Raw genomic sequence first — 24,952 nt, forward strand, 5'->3', positions numbered from 1 at the left:
AACGTCTCCTGTGGTTTCAAGCAGAAGGCTGTGCTAATTAAAGCAGAGACAAACAGCACCATTGTATCAGAAATAAGTTAGGATGCAATCAGGGGTATTAATAAGCATGTCAATTTGTTACAGCAATGTTTATCAGCGTGTCCCTGCTTTGTCTGAGGAGAGAGACAACAGCGTCAGAACCACCATGTGTCGGACTGAAGGCTAGCTCTGTTTTCAATCAAGATCTGCTCCCAAATGGGTTCCTCTCTCTCCCATACACATATACAAACACCACCTCCTCTCCTTAAGGGTTTAAACTTTGGCTGCTTTGACCTGGTGTTTCCACAAGCATTGGGTTTCTTGAATTAAACTGACCCAGGTTACTTTTCTTACAATGAAAACAAATCAATTTGAAAGCTACAGATTTGTTTCACGGTTAGAAATTCCAAATGACAGAGGAAACCCATGTGACTGGGTTCTTAATCTGAGTTGGCCAAAAATCTGAGGGAACATTTTAAGATGGAGGTGATAGGTTAGCAATCGGAAAGACATCCAGCTATTGGTGGAAAGATGCGGGGATTATTTTTACTGCTAATTTAATAACGTTCCACCACAACTACAAAGTTAAACTTTGCACACAGTGTAGTACAAAGTGACAATATTTATTTGTGATGACATGGGCAGCTAATGTTGAATGAGATGTGAATGGAAGCAAAACTACCAAATGCTGTTACAAGTTTATTCTAGTTTAAACAGAAATATTACATTGGACCGTACAACATGTGAAGAAAACAAAATAAGATAAAGAAAATAAGGAAGAAAAAAATAAACCTAAGAAACATTCAAAGTACAATAGAATACTATATAGTGACTGTATATTGACACTGGTTGCAAGTAGAAGTTATGTTAACGTTTGCTTAGGTCTACAGACAAAAAGTAAAAATGCATCTAATTTCTATACGTAGAAACTAAATCTTTACGACACATAATAGTGTTTGATTAGATTAACGTATTGATTTTATAGTCTTTACCCTCCTCGAATGACATGAAGAAATGTTGTTGGCGACAGCTCATGGATTACAAAACGACAAAGTATATTCAAATACTAAATGTATTCGTACCATGATATCCTCAAAAGTCCAATTTCAGAGAATCAGAAAATGAAATGCTGGACAGGAAAGTGCATAAAAATCCCTTCTTGTTATGCTTGAACTTTACCAATCAGTTTATTGGCATTGATGGGTGGGTGAAATATATTTCTCTCTCTCTCTCTCCTTTTCCTCCATCAATCCTTACGTCTTGCGTCGTCGTTTTCCACTGACGAGTGATGAAGCTGCTTTGTCTCCTCTCGTGCTGGATGTTCGCTTTTGGACTGAGGTCTTCTCTGTGTCTCTATGAAAGATCAATTTCAGAGATAACCTTTTAGTTTATTGTGAATGGAGATAATATAAATGTCAAGGTGATTAAGATCTTTAGGTAACTGATGCTATATATTTGCCGTATACCAGCTGCTTTATATCTACTCACACAATCAATCTAACAAAACAACAAAAAGATTCCTGCAGTCAATTTCCTCCCGACTACGATGTTCATTTCTGGAATATGCATCAGCTATGGGCCCCCGAACCATAAAGACCATGCACGATTTTAATCAATCTTTAATGGTCTTTTTAAATTTGCCTTCCTCCCTCCTTTCAGCCTTGCTGTATATCTTGAGAAAACATTTGAGACAGTAGGGAAATGTTTACAATGTACTCACATCTCAGATTAAGTTAATTTCTGGTCAGGTATCTGCCTACATGGTTACTTAAACTATTACCGAAAATGGGAAAATAAAATGGAAGCCTGTTTTCCTGTAGTTGCCTCTATGTAACTGGCAGTGTATACAGTCAGTTAACACCACAAGGCCCTTTACTTTGAGAGAGTACACATTAAGCAGACTGCAATCATCTGACGGGAATGGAGGCAGGTGCTTAGCCTGAGTGCATTCATACTTGATTATCATGCTGCTGAAGTATAATAACATTCATTTTGACTCAATCTTGATCAACACCCCTCCAGCAAATGCCTTACAATTGACTAAGTGGTTGCTCACACCAGTAAAAACACACTTAGATAAAACATTGTGTCCAATTAAAAATACAAAAATTAACAAACCTCTTAGGGCCTGTCAACCCAGCACAGTGACAGACACACATTTTCCATTGTAGAAGTGTAAAGTCAGTTGTTAGGACAAATTAGCTACTACTAATCTACTTAAGGGTTCTTCATTCATTATTCCGAGCTTTAATATTGCAGCAAAGAACCATTTTCCTGCTAAACCCCTTTAAAGTAAACCGTTTTGCCATTACATTAATTCTACAGTTAAAAGATGGTGCATAAAGGATTATTTTTTTCATGACATTCTCGTCTGTGCTGTTTTTTCAGAAAATACACTATAACAACAATTTTTTTATTCTGAAAGAACTGTTGTCAGAGGAAGACATCTGGACTGAGCACTCGATGCCTCTAACAAAGCTATTTTTACATTATAGATTACTTACTGCCAAAGCAATATGTATTGCTACCATACGAGTTCTGGTGGGCTCCACAGCTCGTTATGTAGTGTTTGGTGGACACCGAGATCTCTCCATAAGAAGTGTTCAGATAACATGAATCCACAGTATTGTCCATATGGAACCACTTGGAGCTTCACAAGGATTACTCTCTTTGGCTGATTACACCAAACATATATATTACCCTCCAGCCAGTGAAAAGGTCCTCTGCTTTCTTATCTCGACTGGAAAAACAAAAATTCCAGCGATGGAATTTGTGTCAGAAGTCCACGTATGGGGAGGATAGGGACACAACCGAGTATAGTGGATTACTCATCATTGCCAGAGTCTGACCCAGGCTGATGGATGGAGATAAAGTCTCAAAGATAAAGAACATTTTGTTTTACACTTGTTTCAAGTGCAGATTTGGCTTCTGCCCATTAAGTTGAAGAGGTAATTCACGGGCCAACAGTCCTTGTGTACTAGGACTAAATACAGAAAAGGTGCTGGATAGAGATATCAGTATAAATAAAATAGGGTTTTTTTTAGCGTTGGGAACGGTCTATCACTGCCGCACACAGGTGCTGCACTTTAAATCTTTCAGAGACGGCATAGTTCAGCGTGCAGTGGGTGCTGCCACGAGCCCCTCCGCCTCACAAAGTGCTCACGGGCGGTCAGTCTCACTGGAGCCTCACGCTGCAGTCTCCACGTCATGATTGAAAATAGATCGTGCATGCGTAAAGCTGCCGCTGATCCTGATGTAAGTTCTCTTCGGATCTACCTACAAGTGAAAACACACATTCTCAGTGATGAAGTTCAACAAATCCAAATTCTTTCTCACTGATACCTGTTAGCTGTCCGTCACATCTCCATCTCATTTAATCAGACTTCAGCGCACTTGTTCAAGCCAACACAGACTGAACTGGAAAACACGAAAAGCACTTATTGCTTATGTATAAAGTTAATAAATTGTTGGTCTTTAACATACATCTTTAAAAAAGGTAAGCAACAAACTGAACATGGACAAAAGAAGGAGTAGCTTGTCCCTAACAGGGACCCTTACTACTGAACACTGTTTATGTTCCCTGATAAAAGACAAATGTTTGGTCTGGTACCTGTTCAGAAAAAAAAAAAGAAAACAGATTCATATACTGTTGTTAACTTGTTAACTGTTGCTCAAGAGTGACTGCTATATTGTTCTGATAACATTACTTTAATATTAAAGCGCGCAAGACACTAGTTTTTAGTTCATTATTGAATTTGCCACATAATGAGATTAATCACAGTATTTTATTTAATGTTTCAACTTTGCCCAGCCCTAAAATAAATACTTTTCTTGAAGGTCATTCAGAAAGAGAGGAAGAGCAGAGTCTTGATTATCCGTAAGAAACACAAGTTGAGATCACACTCCGAGGTATGTGCGTCTGTTGTTTTGTAAGTAGTGTGACAGCAATGTCTTTGAAACAGATTTACCCCAAGTGATCTTCCTTTCGTTTTACTGAAGCGTGGTGGTTATATGTCATTTCTCTACACAGTCCGTTGCGTTTTTATTGGACACTGCAAGGTCTTTTGAGTTGCAAGGGTTGGGTAGTAGAGGGCAGACAGGCAGTGCTCCATAGTATGGTCTGATCTTCACATTCACAGGTGGTTGGGCCAGTCTTGGAGCCCCATCTGTACAGAACAACTGTTGATCGGGCCAAGGAACAGGGTTTTAGTAGAGGGTATTCATCACTAGTAGATTGTGTTTTCATAACTCGGCTGGCAGCGTTTGTCTAACATCAGCAGGGGCAATGCCAGCGAGGAGGTGGCAGGAGGTTGATTGCATGTAGTGTGTCTGTGTCTATTTATATTTTTGTATGCATTGTTCCGCATTGTTAAAAACTCTGAAGTCAACAGAAGAGCTCACAGTGACAACCAGTTGGGAATACTAAAACGTATTTAGAATAATTTCTATGAGTTTATTATTTGTACCTGTCCCACCATTGACAAGGATTAGTTTAAGTAGCACAAGGCGACAGTCTTTGTGAGCAGTTTACAAGTAAATGACCACCAACTCAGTGCAGTTGTTTTTAGTTGTTCTGGGCGGAAGAGATATGCGTTGTTTTCATATTGCACTGCTAAAATAATTTGACAGTGGTAATAGCTCAGCATGTAATAGCTCAGCATGTGGCAGTAAATAAATCGAGAAAAAGAAAGAGGATAAAACAAAACAGAAAGCAGCCTTTCAAATACTACATCTAAATATTCAGCCTACTTTTCACAGATATAACTGGTTTAAAATATGACCGCCACTAACCCCGAACCATTAGATATGTTGCTGACATAACTTTGAAAAAAACAGTATCGATGAACAAAATCATCTTTCCTGGCATGATAAGTTGCCCAAACAATCACCATAGCTCAGGGACTCAAACTACGAGAAAAAAATGTCCACTATTTTACAACAATTTGTTGACAAGAGTGCTACCTTGCTGCCTCTGATAACAATTGAACTTCCCAAACTAAAAAAAAAAAGCATCGTATTCCACGTTCACAGAGGAGAGTAGGACAACCCGTCGAACTTTAGGCTGAGGGAGAGGCTGATGAAAGCAGGCAGTACTGCGTTTTAGATGCTTTTCTTGTTGTATCGTGGCTTGTGGACCACTATTAGCATCCTGTCAAATTAACAGTAGTCGGCTTGGTATAAAAGCAATGACAGAGGAGGAATGTCGAAGCATTTTTTCCACAAGATCTAGACCTTGGAAAAATGAAAAAATTCAGCAAATACACATTTAATTTTAATTTAATTATCTAACCTCTTCTTTTTACCTCATAAGTCAAACAGAACACACAGCTAGAAGAGAGAGGGAAACGCGCTCCCATCTGTGCTCGAGATACTTCTCTCTGACAAAACACACTTGAATATGATCCTTTGACTTAAACAATGGCTGCAGGATAGAAAAACAGTATTTGTAAGTTAAATCTTCGTGTACATAAGAGGCAAGCTAGGATTAAAAAGGCCACTTACGTGATTATCTAAGATTTTTAAATTTATATTGTTGAGTGTTATAAATACTGGGGAATCTGCCTGGGTACGAGACTCACTGTAAAGATCCATGTTGAACACCTGACGATCAGAATTGGACAGCAACAAATTATGATTCTCTTTTGCTAGTCGGAAGTCCTTTACAACTATGTTTGCTCTTTATCATAGTGATAGTAAGTATACATGTCTCTCCCTCCACCTGAAAGCTTCTTGAAGCTGCACACAGCATGTTGTGCCCCCGTGATAAATTCCTCACGCGTTACTTTTTTTATGAAAAGGTGAGATTTTCATTCTTAACTGAAAGAAGGGTACTGCATTGTACATTATTTATCTGTGACGCTCTACTACATGAAAGTGTCTCATTACCTGTGCTCTCTGGACACCTATAAATACAGACCAATGTCAGGTAACAAGGTATTTTAACACTGTTCACGCTAAAAGCAACCTTTGACAAATTGGCTTTAAATACTATGCTCATCACTAGAGAAGCAGCAATTCATCAGCTATTGACAAAAGAAAGCATTTTTAAGCTTTGGGAATAACTAAACAGCTTTTTGTTTTACCATTTTTTGACATTTTGTAGACGAAACAACTAATTGATCAATCGAGAAAAGAATAAAAAGTCATTAGTTGCAGCCCTACTCCTCACCAATGAAGCTTGAAATAAAATGTTTTTTTTAAAGCTATACTCAAGTAGCATTGTCCAACGAATGTAACTCAAGGTGGGGATTTTCTGTGTGTCAGACAATCCTGACAACAGTGTGTTGAAATTCAATCTGTTCAAAAAGATTGTCTAGCATTCCTAGCACAAATGGGTGGCACAGTAAAAACTGAAATCATAAAACATTTGACAGCAAAATCACTTACTCAGCGTCTCTGGCAGGCTCTGGACCGAAGATGTCTGAAATAGAACTGCAATGGAAAAGAAGAAAATAAGGAAAAAGGCATTAACAAAGTTAACAAAGAAAATAAGTTATTTCCTGTTTTAATAAACATCATATTGCATTAGCTTGCTCTCAAGTAACAGCACCATAAGTGAGATATTTTTAATTATACTGTGATGCTTTTGAAAACTATGAATGGTACAGAATTTCTGGGTTTATAGCAGGCGTTTTCACCGCATTACACTTTGTGCAGACCCAACTGTCAGCCTGCCATTGACAAGATAAACATACCACCAAAAAATGGTCAGAGATGTTACTTTAAAGGGAGTAAGAGCCCTTTTTGAGGTCTGACTTTTCATTAAAACAACCACATTTCTTTGCTCCGGTTGACATATTTCTACCATTTGTTACTAATATTAAATTAATAAAAGATAATGTAAGTGAATTATTTCGTGTTTCAGTGTTTAAAAATGTTTAAAAATGTTGATGCATTAAGAGAAATCAATATTCGTTTTATAAATCGCTTCGTAGCCCTGAATTGGACTATAATCAAATCATGAGGTGCGGAGAGATTCCCATCCCAACGACCTATAGTGGTCACAAAGTGGTTAGACTCAATTTAAATGATCCTGGACAAGCTCAAGATTGGACAGTGGGAGGGAGGAGGGATCACCTCTGTGTCTTCCCAACCAGGAAAGTGGTAAGAGGAACGGCCGCCACTGCATGCAGCTTAACCGCCCTTTTGCCCAGATGTAAATCAATTCATTAACATAATACAATCATCTTGTATCGTAATATCTTGGACCTAAAGATCTATATTAAATATGAATTAAAACTAATATGAAAGGTCCTTCACTGAACAGTGCATGAATGTTTTAAGAAAACTTTATTGTAAAACGTCAATCGACAAATTTTATTAACCCATCGATAATATTAGTCACTGATTCTACCTGATCACATGCAATCTTTTTTTTTTTGTTGTGGTTCACAGACCAAGGGAGGCAACACATCAGACATGGCAAAGCACCTTTCAGGCTCTAACACACATCTGTAAAAGTATGTATCTCTACAATTGATCATACTTATGTAAAGAACTATGTCATCATCTGGTCAGAAAGGGACAATAGGCCTACATAGACATGTATCAGCAACGCTATATTGGCACGATGTTGTTTAGTTCATTAATATCTTGCTGTAGGTGATACTACTTTAATGACATTTCTTAAGTGTTCGAAAAGCTGGGCAGGAACAAGCTGGTAAAAAAGGGAACCCTACAGATGTTTTCTTTATTACTATTATAGATAAATATACCAGTATTGTATTTGTGTCGTATCGAATTCTGGTATCATAAGTATCGGGTATTGTGATATTTATTACAGGTATCGTAATTTAAGTCATAATTTTGGTATTGTGAGAAACCCTTATGTAAACTGTGAAACAGGGCTGCTCCATTTCGAAGGCTCACCTGCTGACGGACACGTCACTATAGGTGGGGCTGGAGGACAGTTGAATCCTTCTCGCAGGTGGCTCCGTGTCACTTTCTACCTCCATCACTGAGCAGCTTTTTGATTCTGCAACTTGATCTGGAGGAGGCAAAAATATATAGTTCATCATTGTGTCAGACTCTCAGGGAGAATTAAACAGTGGATAAATTACCTGTCAAAAGGAGTGTGCATGAAATGAGAAGCATTTGTAAAGTTATATTGGTACTATGACATATCTGTAGCCTACCACACAGTAGACAGTGTCGTGCCATTTTTTCCCTTTATCAAAAACGGATTGCCAACATTCAACAACATTGATTATTTTAGTTCGTTTAAGTTCCACTTGTTTAAAATCATCTGCCATAACAGTTTTTCGGCCAGTAGTCACAGTGAAAGAAAGTTGATAAATCACCTTTAAATTGAGTATAATGTGCGGTTATAAATTACCAAAACATTAAATAATCCCAAAACTTCATTCTCTGCACTTCTGAGAACTATTTGTTCTCAATTTATTCCCTAAGCACATACAATTACATCAACATTTATTATTATTGACACATCGTTATTCACCATTGTCTATTGTGCCTAACAACTGGAATGCAGTATTGTTGTGAATTGTGCAATAAAGGAACAATACATTGAGGCAGTGCACTTTTATAACTCTCCACAGACACAATCAGCAGGGAGTCACAATAACCCCATTAAGCTGCATCCCATGACTAATTTGCATTTTGTTAAGAATTAACAACTTTGCCACAAAGTAAGCGATATCGTTAGCATGGGGAGCAGGTGACTTGAGCTGAAGAGTATTGGAAATACTTAAACGTTTCCCGTGACTAGAGTAAAGTTTATTCCTTGGGGGAGGTAATGAGTGCTGCAGTACCTGCAGAGTGTGTTTTCTTTGCATCCTCTCCTTCCACAGTGACTTCCTGTTTGATACGGGTTTGCCTGGTGGTTTCTAGACGACACCGAACCTGGGCAATCAGGCGGGAAAAGTCACTGCTGTGCTTCATCCCTGCAGACAAAATAGAACATATGGTTGAATAGTTTGAAATTAAAGACATAATTATTATGCAGCAATATCTGAGTTACAGATTACAAGTCAATTATGTTAATGTTATTGTTCATGGTCAGGGTTACAAGATTACTGAAATTGTTAAAATATTGAGTTGACAGCACACCTAGTCATGGATGAAATTTAAATAATATTAAAAAACACCCAGAAAAAGGCTATTGTAGAACATGTAGTTTGGGAATTTACCATGTATTAAAATGTATATTGAATGCAGACTCGTTTTTCTTTGTGAAACAATAATATCTGTAACATATCAGGCCGATCAGACTCATACTTTGACTTGGAAATAAGGTCCAACCTTGAAAAGGTTAAATATATTTGGGAAATAAAAAGTTGTATTCACATGCTCCTGTATTTGAAGCGTAACACTACAGATGCAAGGTCCAAAATGTTTGAGGTAACATAATCCCTTAACTACTGTAGTGCTGGCTGGTGTAACCCACTGGGAACGGACGCAGGCAAAAAGAAGAATTTAATTTCAGCATTTTCTACATAAGCGTCTGCACATACATGCTGTTCAAAGACACAAAGACAGGAGAACAAATAACTAAGAGAAAGAGGGAAAAAAAGATTTGACTGAGTTGTGCATTTTGTGGACACATGTCATGCACCAGGTTGATTTCACAATGGTGCATAGAAGCAGCAACACTAGTACACAAAGTTTTACAATAGACCCGGCAATAGAACCAATACAAATTTTTAACATTGCAGATAAATTATAACACACTACAAAACAGGATTTCCAGGATTTTCCTTGGTGCTATTCTGGATTATGAAAATGTTTTCTAAATAACCAGCTGGTTACTGTATTATTACTCAAAACATAAGTCTCAGTGAAGGCTGCATCCCCTGGGGGATTCAGTGTGTGCTCCTTCCACCTTCCTGTCTGCTCATTCACAATGCTGGCAGAGTGAGTCATCCACAGCCTCCTCTGATAAATCAAGAGGTTATCACAGCAGTGCAGCTATTTATAGAACCTACCTCCTGTGAGTCACAAGCATTTTCAACCAATTTTAAAGTTAGCACTGCAGAGTTACTTTAAACAAGCTTTTTTATCGTGTTCAACCATGACAACACCACTTTGGATAGTGTGTTCTAATGCTGCTGTTTTTGCTTGATCTCCGCCCTTAAAACATAAAAACACAGACCTTGTCCTTGTGTGTCTGCATGAGTGATTATCTATAGTGTGGAATAACAAAATCTTAGATGGACACTTAGATGGCCAAGTAACCTTACGCATCATAAAAAAAAGTTAAAAAGTCTTCTGAAATATTTTCACTCCAATCATTTTTTAATTTCCATTCCACCTCTTCCTGCTAAACAACTCAATGGAGACAGCATTCTGCTTGTTTCTGTCACTGCTAATGTGTCATGAAAGGTATTTGGGGCAAGCTAGTAATGGCTGGCTTCTAGACAGAGAACAGTAAGTTTGATATTTTGGCTAGTCAACACATGAAATATTTAGTTAGAGACACTAACATATGCAATCTTGTAAATATTACTGCTATAGTTTCCAAAAAAACAGTCTCTACTTCTCCACTGCTTAACAATGCAATTATAATTAAATTTGACAAAAAGTATATCATGCAGATGGATTCAGTTATCAAATGGAATTAGCAGGCTAGAGATAAGAACAATTAATGCATTGATTGGTCTAAAAGCAATTTTCTGAGACTTATTTCAGAAATGAGAGCTCTAAAACCTTCCTCGATCAAGCTTGTGTTCCGTATTTTAGGGTTGTGTCAAACATCTTTTTTTGTTTTACAAACAAAGCTTCTGTTAAGGTTTTCAAATAAAGGGTTCCTATGTATGTCAACAAGGGGATTTTTGTTAATGTGGTTATATAAATGTAATTGATGGTGCCAGACCACCTAGTTAAATATTGTCATTGGTGTCTTTCAGTGCCAAAGGCCAACAAATTTAGATTGAAGTAGGACATTTTGTTAGATTAAAAACATGTATTTTCAAAAGATTAATTTTGAATCAATTTTGACTTTGGGACTTTACACAGAATTTGGAAGTACTATTGATATTAGTGCAGCCTGATCTTTATCTGCAACTGTGGAGCAATGCTGTGTTTAACCGGAGCAAAAAAAACATGCAAAGAACTCAAACGCTAAACTCATGAATGACGCATCAAAGCTTTGAACTCTTCAGTGCAGCCTTCGAGTTTTGACATTTAATAGTTTTAAAAGGAATTCTTACAGAAGATTACAATTATGAAACAAGAATGCCGACAGCAGTAAAAAAAACTCAAACGCTTAGGGAATAAAAATAACCTTCAGATTAGTATAAGTTGCATTTCAATGCTTAACACCTTTGTGAAGAAATCTTAAGTGTGAGGGCAAAGCAGGGCTTATTTTTTGTATAGCACCTTTCCCACAAAGACGACTCCCAGAGCATTGCATATGACATAGAATACATAAAAATACAATGGAAAGGAAAATAACTAGAAGACAAAGGAATAAAAGATCTTGTACATTTTCAAAGAACTAGTTGGATGGAGTTAATGCAATAAATGCTGCCCTGCCCTTTTTGATTCAATTAAATTCAGTTTATTTTGTGGAGCCCAAAATCACAAATACAAGATTTGCCTTAGAGGACTTTACAATCTATACACATAACATCCCTGTCCCATATATTGATGAATATAGATATGTTGCATCCTGCTTGTATTGACTAGCCCAGGTGTAAGCAACCTTTCCTTTCCAACCTTTTCAATCCAAAAGAGACATTTTGCCCCTTTTCCACCAAAAGAAATGTGTCTGGAGCTTTTAAAGTTTTATATATTCATATTATATATAAACACCAAAAACTATAGTTTGTTGTATTTATGAAATAGAACAAGAATAAACACAATTGTTGACATTGTATTGCTATTTTACCTGTTTATAACTATCAGACTCTTAGAAAGAGGAGAAAATAGTTATGTGTCGGCAACATTAAGGTCAAAAACACACAAACAAACAACTATGCAAAGTCCTATCTATACGGGCTTATGTGGTAGAGTGTTCACCCTGTACAAGGTAGCAGGTTCAATCCCTGTCCTCACTTGAAAGTAGCATTTTAAAACGCATATTTTTTGCGACGTTTACACCGAGCGTCACTACGCCACACTTTTACAGCACTGCAAACGGAGAAAGAAAAATTCTGTCTTTACTAGCGGACACCTCACTGTCTCCTGAGCTGCTGTAGAACCAGCACTAATAGAGTGTGGAGACCACTTCCTGAAAGTAAAAGTATATCTACTTTACTCAGTTTGCTGCAGCAGTTGAGAAATCGCTCTTCTTCAATTTTCTGCAGCTCGATACTTTTCAGCAGGTGCTGTGTGTTTGTTCTGGAAGAGTCTTTCGACATTACATGTTTTGTTGTTTGCCAACTTCTCGCCACATATCAGCAGACCGGTCAGACAGCATCGTTCGCAGTGAAAGCAAATAAATATATCCATGCAGAGTTAAACGCTATACTTTTCTCATTTTTATTTATCCTGAGGGCGGGGCTCTGTGAATCACAAGGAGCCACCTGCAGGGGAAAAGGCCAATATCACTTCAAACTCCAAAATAAGAGAAATTCCCTTTGAAAATGTTTCCACTGGCCAAAAAAACAAAACAGAATCAAATTTTAAAAAAGTTATTTTTGGTCAAAGCCTGAGGGAGCCGCAACAGAGGGGCTAAAGAGCTGCATGTGATTTCAGAGCCGCAGGTTGCCGAACCATGGACTCGCCTTATCTTTAAAATTGGTGAACCCAATATGATTCACAGCTGCACACTCACTCCAACAGGAGAACTAGAAAGCGTAGCCCTCCTAAACAGAGGGCTGGTAATCTTGAGAAGCTAGAAAAAGTATGACAGATTTCTTTAATTATCTAAGTATTGTTAGTACTCATCGCTGTGAAGCTCATAGTTTGTGGAAGACTCTGGTGACGCGTAATGAGTGCACAGGCAGGTAGAGGTAGACAGGCACGTAACTGTCCCATGGTTTTATTCGAGCCAAATGAAATCATTGGATGGGCTTATTACAGTCCTGCAACAGCACAGATACCTGATGTGCGTGGTTTTGGCAGAGTGCTCTGTATGTAATGAGAATTTCCACATATGTAACAAAAAAATGTTTTTGAAGAAGATTACCAACCCACACCAAAAAGTTTTCCAGTGTTAGTTTGTGAAATATATGTTGGCAGTTAAAAAAGGGGAAAACAGTAATCATTTCAGTGAACATAAAATTGTTTTTTTCATAAAAAGTTCAAAACAAATTCGTACCTTAGAGAGAAGTGGTGTGTCTCTTTGAGATAACATTTTGCTTTTTTCGTCTGATGTGTCTTTTTTTTTTTTTTTTTTACAGAAGACAGCATTCATACATTTTTGTAACTGAACCACACAGATGGACAGTTTGGCCGTACGGCTACGAGACACTGGATCGGATCAGCTATACATGTTTTCCTCAGTGACGAGGTAAATGCCCAAATACTTAAATTGCAATTCTTCAACTTGAAAGTGGTCCTTACATGCAGGCAGTACATGCATATTTTTACACAATTCATATTTTAAACGAACATGTACAATTATGCAAAGCAATTTAACAGTTAAAATTTGTTCACACAGAGTTTTAGCTGCCAGCTTGGTGAATCAAACTCTTGAGGGGGTTAATAGATTTATAGTGAGAAAAAAAAAATCACTTACTGTAATTTGAATGAATCTCATCAATCTCCTTCTCAGACTGATTCTTTGCAAAAATCATGACCTTTAAATTGACAAAAACCTACATTAGCATTACCATCAATGAAAAAGCACATGAAAAAATGTGTAAAGGAATTGCCCGATTATTTGGTTTAAGTTACCAAAGGTGTGACATTTTCATGATAACCCTTTTTGACCAATGCATTGTGCTGCATGCAGAGCATGCGATGCATACCTGCACCTTATCAATACAGGGAGGAGCTCTCAAAAAAAACATTAGAGTACCACAAAAGGTTTTAAAATGTCAATTAAAATGCACTGAAAGCATCTCACGTGCACGTTGTTCACCTATTGTTAGAATTGGCCTTGCATGTACCAAAAGCGTAATCAAGCACCGTTTTGATGCACCAACTACAATCTTGAAAATGCAAAGGATTTCACATCAAATTACAAATAAAATGATTAATTATTAATAATACTCCTGTCGCTTTTGCTGGTTCATATGACAAACAAAGCTGGTGGTCGATCACATCAGCTATCACCATTTAACATTAATTCGGTTTGTGATGTGATCACTGGTTTGTGTCCTTCTGCAGCACGGGGTCTATACTCAGCCATAGAAGCTTCACTCTGTAACACAACAACTAGTGGAATAAAAGTTTTGGTATTCCCAAAAACTTCAAAGTGAGAAGTCTTCCTTCTAGAAAATCGTGTGACACATTTTCTCGTTCATCTTTTATTCTTATCATATCAATGATTTTAAGTATAACATATTCAGGGATATCTGTAATATACAAAACTGCGCATACACAGCAAATACTGCTGCTTCTGTGCTGTTGGCATTTCAAATCTGAAACAGCAAACAGAAACAGCAGCATCTACTGATGTGCATGAAATGAGTCGTTACATTCATCACTTTCACTGCTTTTGGAGCTACACAATTCAAGCCCACAATACATTCCATTCAGCTGTTAATACGCACAGGTATGGCTTTCCCCTGTAGTTGATTCTTGATCTTCTCGTTGGCCTCCAAGTCTTTGGCAATATCTTCAGCTGTTGACAGATTTTTAAAAAAAGCCTGTTGTATGAATTCTGCAAGCGAACAAAAGCGAGGTAAATCCTGAGAATGCCAATAATAGAAAATTTAGAAAAAAGTAATGCCATATGTGTACATACATCACCAACATATGCCTTTGTCTCTTAAAAAAACTAAAGTCAAGATGTCCTTTACATCCATGTCTGTCCACAATCCAATCTTTAATGACTTTGTTGTGACATCTTCATGATTAACATGGGTGTTTTTCTATGAATTATGTTAAACATGTTTTTTTTAATTAAGCTAATCACTCGCTTCAGTGGTGCATGTTTCCTGTTACATTCATCAACCTACTCAAACATCAATGTGTGTGTGTGTGTGTGTGTGTGTGTGTGTGTGTGTGTGTGTGTGTGTGTGTGTGTGTGTGTGTGTTTTTGTTTGTATTGTTTGCTCTGAAACCCTGGGGGCGTGGTTGCTTTAGACTCTGAAACCATGGCCAATCGTGTGAGAAGGCTGATTACATAATTACAGTGACAGTATATTCGAAACGTTGTCCATCTCATTGCCGCACGCTACTTTGTTGACTTTTAGCACGCACGCTCTATTAGAGGGCCTGTGCAGCAGTCCTTCACCAGCTAACCGCCAGTTAAGCTGTATGTTAACTTGAAGGGGGATAAAATGTATTTGTGTCCTCGAGACATTCCAAATGTTATTGGTCCGTTTTGATTAAATTCTGATATTAAAATGTAATTTTGCCACCGATTACTAGCCATAACCATTGCAACAAAGTAGGGTACAGTATGATGAATGCACAACCTAAATGTGCAGCATGCTAATGAGCACCCTGAGTGATAGGCATACACAGAGGGGCTGGTAAAAAGTTTTTGGATGACGGACCACGGGCCAAAAGATATGGCAGCACAGCGCAGCGCAGCAAGCAAGCAAGCAAGCATGCAAGCATACATACATACATACATATATATTATATATTATATATATTATATATATATATATATTATATATATTAGGGCTGGGCAAAGTTCATAAAAAATTAACTGATTAATAATCGCATGATTTTTCTGCGATTAATCATGACTCAGTGAGAAAAGTCCAGTCTGTGTTGGCTTGAACAGGTGCACTGAACATCTTGTGATGTGAGGAAAGTTATCTTCTTTGAGAGAAGAGTAAAGATCCAGAAGTGATGCTGCTTTAAAGTGCTTGCTCTGCCATAGTGGTCAGACCACGCGGTCAGGAGCTTTGCACATGTGCGATTAACTTTCAATCTGGATGGGGAGGCTGCCGCCTGTGAGACCTTTGTGTGTATACAAAAATCTCAGATGTTCCTTTACCCAGACTTTAAATACAGTATCACCCTCATGATGTAGTGGACCAAATGCCCTCACCTGATTTGGGGTTCAGGGAATCGCACTGGGCATTGTATATGTGGACAAACTCCTGGTGTCTTTTGATGAGCTGGTCTCGAGAACCCTGCATTGAGAGATGGCACTCTTTCAGCCTCCTCTTCAGCTCCTGCATTGAAAGCAGGTTATACACTAGCTTCGTCATTGGACGCCTCGCATTGCCGAGAGAGCTGCAACAGAGATGAAGAATAGTGCATTTCAGTAATCACCTGATATAACTTGGGCATTTCTGTGTTCAAATGTAATAAATGTCTAAAACTGTTCTACATGCGAGTCTTGTACATTATACGCAGTGGTCCTGGTAAATTCATATGTGTTATATTGTGTAATATACTTTGTCTTGAATATAAGACATTAAGTGTAAATTATTGAAGTTTGTAGCAAGAGGAATCCTTTCCATGCAGGCCAGAATATCAAAACCTCTGAAAGCATTATTGTGACGTCGAGGTCTACTTGAGAGTATTTTGCTCTGCTACAAAAAGGACAAATCCTTAACAGAACATTATAATTGTAAAAGAGGATCAGTCTCTGAAGTTATGTCACAGACCCATTCTTTAGCAAGATAGTCAGGTTAGTGGTAATTCTACAAATACAGAAATAACTACCATGTTCAGCAAACAATTGCACATGAACATATGTGTTGATGTGCTATTTATAAATAAATGCATGTTTTGATATACAGGACTTCAAGTTTCAAGTAAAAAATAATACACAGGGACTTCTAGAGAAAACTATGAGCAAAAGATGAGCACATTTTAATATTTTGGTTATTTTCACAGATTTCAATCCAATATTATTAAGGGCTACGATATGGTGCATAAAGTCACAATTGTTGCTTTCCCCAAAACGAAACTGCTCCTAAACCTTCTACTTTTTCCTGCACAGGCCTACAAGTATTTGGACTGTGGCACACTTTTTCTTATTTACACAACTTTACATAAATTTCAAATGAGGCCATTGATATGTTTGAAGGGTAGACTTTCAGCTTTAAATCAATGAATATAACAAAACTATTGCAATGCAAGTGATGGAGGCCATTAAAAGGTTGACAAACCCCGCAAACAGACAGAAAGCAGAAATTTAGGATTGACCAAATCAACAGTTTGGTACATTTATAAAAAATAAAGAACGAACTGGCAAAGCAGAATTCTTTCCTTGATGAAGAAAAACCCTTCATAACATAAATACTGAGGTCAAGAGGACGCTGGAGGAGGGAGGTGTGTCTTTGTCAAAGTCTACAATCCAGAGATGCCTTCATGAGTCTGAATACAGAAGGTTTACAACAAGGTGCAAACCACTGATAACACTGGAGAAAGGCCAGAATAGACTTCGCCAGAAAACATCTGAGACGAAGATTCTTTTGACAGATGAAACCAAGCGAAAAGTGTACAGAAGAAAATCAACAGCTCTTGGTCTGAAGCAAACCACATCCTCTGGTTAACATGGTGGAGGCGGTGCTGTGGCACAGGCTTGTATGGCTGCCAATGCAACCGGGTGACTGGTGTTCATTGATGATATCACAGCCTATAGTGGTTGCAGGATGAGTTTGGAAGTGTTCAGGGCTTTACTATCTGCTCAGATTCAGCCAAATGCTGAAAAGAAATGGAATATTCTTCCATGGCCAAGTCAGTAACCTGATTTTAACCCAAGTGAGAATGCATTTAGTTTACTTCAGAAAAAGCTGAAGGCAGAAAGACACACAAACAAGCAGCAACTAAAAGGAGGCTTCAGTCAAGACCTGCAAAGCATCTCAAGGAAGGAAACTCAGCATTTGTCATTCTAGTGTTCAGAAAGGTGTCTTATAGTTTTACTTGAATCCCACATCACTAGAGAGCATTACTGAGCAAACAGCGGGCAGACTTTATTCAAGTGATCAGTTAAGATGGTATTTTACCTCCTCAAGCTTTCCTTCTTCTCTCCTCTGGTAAGACACGTGTCCAGATGCTTGTTGATAAATTGTTGTGGTACACTGACAGAACACACAGGGCAATCCACTGTGTGAAAAAAAACACACAAGATATTATTTGCTGTTTACTTGAAAATAATAAACCTGTTTTTGGTCCTATGGCACATTACAGTCCAGGGCCATTCCCTACAATGCACGTAATAGGAAACTGTACAAGTGAAGTTGAATGAAGAGCTGATCCAAAGATTTCTGCTTGGATCACAACACACAAAGAAGAGCAACTTCAATCTCTGTGCAGCGCACCAGTACTTTGCTATATCTTGACACAGAAAAAAAATGTTTGTTGCTAACATGTGACAGATGAATGTAATTCAACTACATAATTGGGTCACAGTGGCCATAATTGTAATGTAATCCCTATAAATTGGAAACAAGGAAAAGACTACTGGTTTGACCCATTGTCTGTCAGTGGGACACATTAAAATGACAGCTTTTACTTTGTTTGCATGTAGATGGCATAATCAACAGATCCACATTTGCCTTTATCAACTGCTGCCGTTACCCGATTATGAGGAGCAGAAACACAACTCTGATCTGACATTGACCAAACAGCTCTCCATGTAGGGATAGTGAACATGAATCAGTGCGTTTGAGAGTGAGCTCACAATCTAGTTACATTTAGTGGGTCATTCGCCTACTAATTGCCCGTCAGTGTGAATGTGAATGGTTGTCTGCATGTGTCAGCCCAGGGATAATCTGGCGACCTGTGCAGGGTGTACCTGGCCTTTGCCCAAGCTGGGATTGGCTCCAGCCCTCTCGGGACCCTGAACAGGATAAGTGGTGGATAGATGAATACTGAGGGATTCAGTGTTATTAACCTAGAGGTAGAAAGGCTTCACCTTTGATTACGGGCTTTACGTCTTTTGATGGTGATGAGGAATGCGCCGTCTCCTCCCCGGTGCTCATACTCTGTGAGACTCCAGGTTCCTGTTTGACTGACATCAAACCCTGGATAGATGCCATCTCCACTTCCATCGGCTCTTTCTTCACAATCACTGGAAGTTGATTAGTCGCTGAATGTAGGTCATTTGCATTTTGGGTGTGTGCTGGCTGTATTTTCCTCCGCTCAGCAGTCTGAGCAACAGAACCATCTCGCTGGGTGTCCTTAGTGGGAGATGTTTTAGGCCTCTTTTGGAAAAAATGACTCAAAACCGAGCTATTACAGTTCTGGCCCCTCTCTCTAGGAGTTTTGCATTTGACAGCTGAAGCTGGGGTCCCCGGCGATATTGGAGGAGATTCAAAACTTGGTTTTGACAACTTCTGTCTGGAAAAAGAAAAAAGGCAAGAGGGCATTTTAATTCAAAACATGTGTGTTGCATTTTCAAAAACACAAATGTATACTTACACAAACTAAATTATGTAGCATAAAAGGACTTGTGGTCCTTAAAAAAAAACAAAAACTTGTTGAGCCCATTAAAAAGAGAATAGTCAATAAATACTGTAGACAGTAAATTGAGTCGTTTGACGTTAAATTGCACCTGCTCAATTATCTTGCTACTTTTCTACAGAGCGAGAAGAAGTAGGCACTTTGGCTAAGAAATGTGGAAAGCAAACAAATTTCAGCTGGGCCATTACTTGGCAATAAAACGGGAACCAATGAGGCGTGTAATCTTCGCTTTCCATATCTAGAACTAATTTGTGCTTGCTGTCCCCATTAGAGCAGGTGCGTACACACACGCACGCGCACATGTGCACGCACACGCACACACACACACACACACACACACACACACACACACAGGAAGACATTTGCTGCATTCGTTTGTAACACGGCATATAGCCAGGTATAAGGAATTGCCTGCAGCAATACATACGGTTCTGTATAGAGCAAATTACGTAGTATATTTGAAGGAGGTAAGCTAACAAGAAATGTACAAAAAGTACCTTAATCAATTTGAGTTACAAAGTGAAAAGTTTCAGTATTATCCACTTTAATACCAGCTCTGTTACTTAATAGCACTGACTATTAAACTCAATTTGGATAATACAAATGTACTATCCTCACTTTACATTAGACTTTACATTGGAGCCATTAGTTGTAACCGTTTCTGCCTCGATTGAGCGAGCAGGTTTTTCCATCACTTTATGTCAAATGGTTGGAAACACTACTGTATCTCAGCCGGTTACAGCCTGTTGCCATAAAGAAGACACATGCCAGAAGATCTATTTTTGAGATTCTGTACATTTTTTGTTGATTTTTTGTGGGAATAATTTTTCTCCAAAGTAATTACATTTCAAGTAGCTTAAAAGTTGCTTTCTGTCAAACAATGAATTAAAATTAAAAAATTATTCCATTGTTTTTGGAGTTAGGATGAGATAGACACTGAAATGTTTGCAGTCACTGCAAATCAGGGCTTTTAAAATGGTGGTAGAGCTAGAACACAAAAATAATCATATACAATGTGTTATATTAAAGATTAGACTTTCAGAAACACATCCATTTTCACTATTTGAGAGGGTATGATGGACACAGACGTTTAAGCATTTTGTTTAAAACTACATTGATTTTCCAGTAGTAACCAAAAGAGCCACATGTCAATACCCCCAACTTAAATTACACACTCTAAATTAAACTTGAATCAACCTAACATTGATTTCCTTTAAAACGTGGAGAACAATCTTTTACAATTACAACAAGGTGATTTGTGCAAAGAACTACTACAAACGGCTCTCGACTCCCACTCCTTTAAACACCCTCTGCCAAATATAAGTTCATATAATTACTTTGTCCAAATGTCTCACATTACACAATATCTTGATATTAACTCTAAAATGGAATGTAAATACGCAGTTTTTAATGACAAATAAATGGAGTCAGAGAAAAAGAGCCACAGACTACTGCGGTATAAAGACATTGCAAAGAAAAACTGCTAAGTTCAAGGAAACACGTACTGGAATGCAATTAGGCTTTTAGTGGTTAAATAAATTAACTAGTAGTGTCTGACTTTCACCTCGTTCACATTAAATTAGTTCATTGAATGAGAGGAGACTACGAGGTAGCTTGTTACTGTGATAGCATTTAGTAGATGTGTGACACTGTGATAATCGCTATAGAAATAAGTCTTTAGTTCATTTGCAGTAAATTAGTGTTATTGGTAAAAGGCCATGCAATGCACTTCTCCAGTATACTTCACAATGAGAACCGTGAGTGGTCTAATGAAAGAAGCTATCCAAAAAAAACTTCTGAAGCAGAAAACATAGAAACTGCATAGACAGATGCTAGAGAAGTCTACACAGAAGTCGAATATGTACGATTTTGTGCAGACAAGTTTTCACACAGGCCTAAAATGTGAAAGAAATAGTCTTAAAATGTGATACATTTATTTCAGAGGAAACCCACTATTCCTCAATTGGTTGAGACAGGTATTTTGCTACATAACAACAGCGTTCTAAGAGAAAGTCAAGGAATCTCATTTTTCAGACGTGTAATGCTACACAACAGGAAATTAAAACCTGGGGGGAAAAGCAGCTGCGGGAGCCACTCATTCATAACAGTGATGACAATCAGAAGATCTGCAGTTCAAAGAGAGACCCTTCAGAGATGATAACATTGAGATGATGGATGAAAAGGAGGAACTTACTGAGTGATAACAGAACTCAGACATTATATCAAGATTAGCCCGAATTTGACTAAAGAAATAATTCTGTTGATTTTATTGAATTTTTTTTGCTATTAGAGCACACTAAAACATGGATCACTCATATAACCCGTAGACCATACTTTCTTAAGGATATGTATTTTCTGTTGTTCCTTTGTGTTATCTTTTCACTGAAAAAACAGGAGACTAATACAGATACAGAGGATTAAAGAATGAGAGAGTATGACCCTGACCAGCAGGGATAAACAATCCCAGGGAATTGGTTGACCTTCTGTACCTTGATATTGTACACTTGACAAACCAATTAGTGCAAGCATGTGGCTGGTTGCACCAGTGTGGTTAAAGGAAATGTTTCCTACACTGTGATAAGTGTTAGAAGAGGAAAAACTCAAATGTAAAGGGCCAAAGCATTTTCTTTAGACTGGCTTTGGACACCACTCCCTAGGCCTACATCCTGCTGTAATGAAAAATATCAGCCTTAGAGCTACACAACACACGTACAAGTGCAATACAAGGAGGACCTTGAATGAGCTCAGCTGATGAAAACAAAATCCCCATTTGATTTACAGAAAATCCTTAAAAACAGAAGTAGATTACTAGAAGGCAATTACAATTGTTTCCCTAATGCAGGTACATCACAAAAACCTAAAATTGGTTCCCTTGTGGACATATTGTAATCTTGTCAATAACAATGGGATCTCTTGAAATCACCACAGTAATCGTTTTTCTCTGCAGTTCTGAGAACTAAGCTGATACAAACGGGAGGGATGCTCAGGCGATGCACCTGTGTTCATGGTGAAGAGGGTTTACATGGATTGTAGAGTAAGATCTATTTCCTGATCTGCCCTTTTCATAATTCTGTCTCTGGGCAAAATAATTACATTAAATGTAAGAACTATTGTTTGCCTATATATTTGTTCTCCAACTTAGCTTGTGTGCAGAAGGCCAGACGAATACTTGGATTTACCAGTACTTAGATGATAAATAAGTGGCATTGCTTACTAAGGACCAACAAAAGTGGAAACTCATTGACTTGAGCATCATGCACCTGTTTGCTGATTTGTTAATGTGGACAAATGTGGTAAGCGATGTATTCTTTTTTTTTGATGTTCAGCATTTGTCCTGATCGCAGTATCCTGAATTCAAACACAATACCAAAACAGGTTTTGCTCAATGCAGTTGCCTATATTTTATATTGTTCTATCATTGACCCTGATAATACCGAAAAACTGCTACTGGAGATGCAGGTTACACTCAAGTCCATTCACAGTCAAAGTTTTGATGCATTTCAGACATGGGACAGTTTACTGGTAATCATTTATAATGTTGTTTAGTTTTACCTTGCAGCTTGAAAGTTTACAACCAGGTCATCCAATAAACGGTTGGTTCTTAAATCTTGTTCAGTCGTTTGCTGAAAGAAAAAAAGAAAGAAAGAAAGAAAGAAGGTGAGATATGAAGGATACTGTCTCATTTGTCTAATTAATACAATTTGTTACAGGTGATAACTTGTAATTGTGAGGGATGATGACTTATAATTGCATCACGTTTGTTGAGGTAGCCTTTATTGGTGGAATGATTATATATAAACATAAATGTTATACTTACTGTATTGCAAACTGGACACTGTGACTTATAGCAAATAAATTTTCTGATGCACAAGGAGCAAACTGTAAAATAAAATGCAAACAAAATGCATATTATACATAATTTTGTTAGACAACAAGTAGATAATTTCCTTTTTTTTTTAAATCAAAGTTGTTATTCAGTAAAAATTTGGATTAAATATTACACATAAAAAAAAGTTCTTTGAAGTGCACTCTTCAGAGAACTTAAGAGGAGGGTCGTGCAGCTGCTCATTTGATTACCTCGAGCCCGTATATACATCACAATGCAAAATCCAAGAGCAAAACAGGTTTGCACGCACACGCACGCACACACACACATACACATTCCACTAATTTAAAAAGACAACCATTCTTATAAAATGTGCAACTCTGCTTTGAAATTAGTTTCAAAATGACCCGTTTTTTCAAAAGGACCTCAGCTGCATTTTATTTATTGTAAATGATTTGCTTCAATCTAATAAGCACAAGCACCATCTTAAAAGCTGCTCTACTTATTACTTACAGTTGTGAGAGCATTTAGTCATCATTGAAATATTGAGAAAGTCGAAGCAAATGGGACATCGAAGCAGGGCATCAACATTCTGCAGATGAGAAAAACCACAGTGAACATTTATAAAACAGCTCAACTGTTAACATCTATATAAAACAACGGTGGCTGGAAGCATGACATTTTAAAACACAGACAATCTGTCATTTTTAAATCAAAGACTTTATGTAAATCGTTATATTTGTAAAGCTTTGCATATTCAAAACAACATTTGATTTAGCGTAACGTGGTGTAATGTTACAAATCACACTGGAGCAGGTGACTCCCCTTATCTGGAAACACATCCACAAACTATCAGTCGCACAAGTCATTCTCTTCACTGGATAGTGTGACTTCAGAGTCATCAACGGATTACGTACTAACCAACTCACGAACCAACGTGCTGTCTTCATCTCTACATGGTGTGTTTCGTAGCATCAGTTTACGGTCATATTACATGTCGTACAGCTAAAATAAGTCAGCGTCAACTTATGTGAGCCTTACTAGCTAGGTTTTGCTAAGTGTTTGTTTTGGCAGGCGTTTCACTTCATCGGAAACGTAAGTTACGTCTAATGACGTGAACGTTACATATTGTGGCCGGGACGGGGTTCCTTGGTGACAGTCGTTTTACGATGAATATCCACGTTTCCTGTAACTGTGGTTACTTAACGTTAGGTTACCAAGTTTGACGTCAGCTAGGTTGAATCAGAAAGGAGTTTGTAGCGTTTCACGTTAGCTATAAGATGTGCTAATGTTGCGTTATCGTCTGTTAGTAAGTAAATCCGTTAATCTTACATAAGTAAATTAATGAGTTATATGTATTGAACTTCATTTTTGTTTTATTGTAACGTTAACGTCAATGAGCATCGTATGGCTGCAGCGTCCTGTTACGTTAAGGTTAGCCGTGGGGTTTGTATTTAGCTCGGAGTCAATAGCAGCCATATTACCTAACCATTTGCAATAAATATACTTACTTTCAGACATGCAAAGACAGGTGGTAAATCCGCTTCAATATGTAGAGCCATGTCGGGTCAACAAAAAAAACTGCTGTTTGAGAAAACCACACAACTTTTGTTTTAGTAATCAAAACTCAAAGTCCCGCTCATGCTTTGCCAGGATGCC

The 24,952-nt window shown here is 37.8% G+C and overlaps 1 protein-coding gene across 5 annotated transcripts; it reads right to left on the bottom strand.

Annotated features, from left to right (window-relative positions):
- Nucleotides 1-662: 662 nt before the first annotated feature.
- Nucleotides 663-24,952, bottom strand: rad18 (RAD18 E3 ubiquitin protein ligase). Of its 5 annotated transcripts, none has more exons than XM_068594527.1 (13): nt 24,805-24,952; nt 23,807-23,885; nt 23,285-23,346; nt 23,020-23,090; nt 18,920-19,344; nt 18,009-18,108; nt 16,097-16,284; nt 14,640-14,710; nt 13,661-13,721; nt 8,790-8,921; nt 7,888-8,005; nt 6,406-6,450; nt 663-1,371 (listed from the first exon to the last, which is right to left on the bottom strand). In XM_068594527.1, the coding sequence occupies exons 1-13, from the start codon at nt 24,853-24,855 to the stop codon at nt 1,272-1,274; spliced, it is 1,503 nt and encodes a 500-aa protein (XP_068450628.1). In that variant the 5' UTR covers nt 24,856-24,952; the 3' UTR covers nt 663-1,271. The 5 variants fall into 5 exon arrangements, with proteins under 5 accessions (XP_068450628.1, XP_068450625.1, XP_068450627.1 ...); XM_068594524.1 differs by having other exon boundaries at nt 14,640-14,749; XM_068594526.1 differs by lacking the exon at nt 24,805-24,952 and adding an exon at nt 24,215-24,417.

Source organism: Clinocottus analis, unplaced genomic scaffold, assembly GCF_023055335.1.
Source record: "Clinocottus analis isolate CAN_PGR_092001 unplaced genomic scaffold, fCliAna1.0.p SCAF_3, whole genome shotgun sequence".
NCBI classification, from domain to species: Eukaryota; Metazoa; Chordata; class Actinopteri; order Perciformes; family Cottidae; genus Clinocottus; species Clinocottus analis.

Bases quoted from the DNA above. Each gene is read 5' to 3' on its own strand.
- rad18 (XM_068594523.1), bottom strand. From the start codon at position 24,268: ATGCTACGAAACACACCATGTAGAGATGAAGACAGCACGTTGGTTCGT. The intron at 14,750-16,096 runs GTGAGGGCATTT...GTTCGCTTGCAG, and splicing joins TTCCCTGAACCCCAAATCAG to AATTCATACAACAGGCTTTT. The intron at 8,006-8,789 runs GTACTGCAGCAC...TGCCTCCTCCAG, and splicing joins AAAGAAAACACACTCTGCAG to ATCAAGTTGCAGAATCAAAA.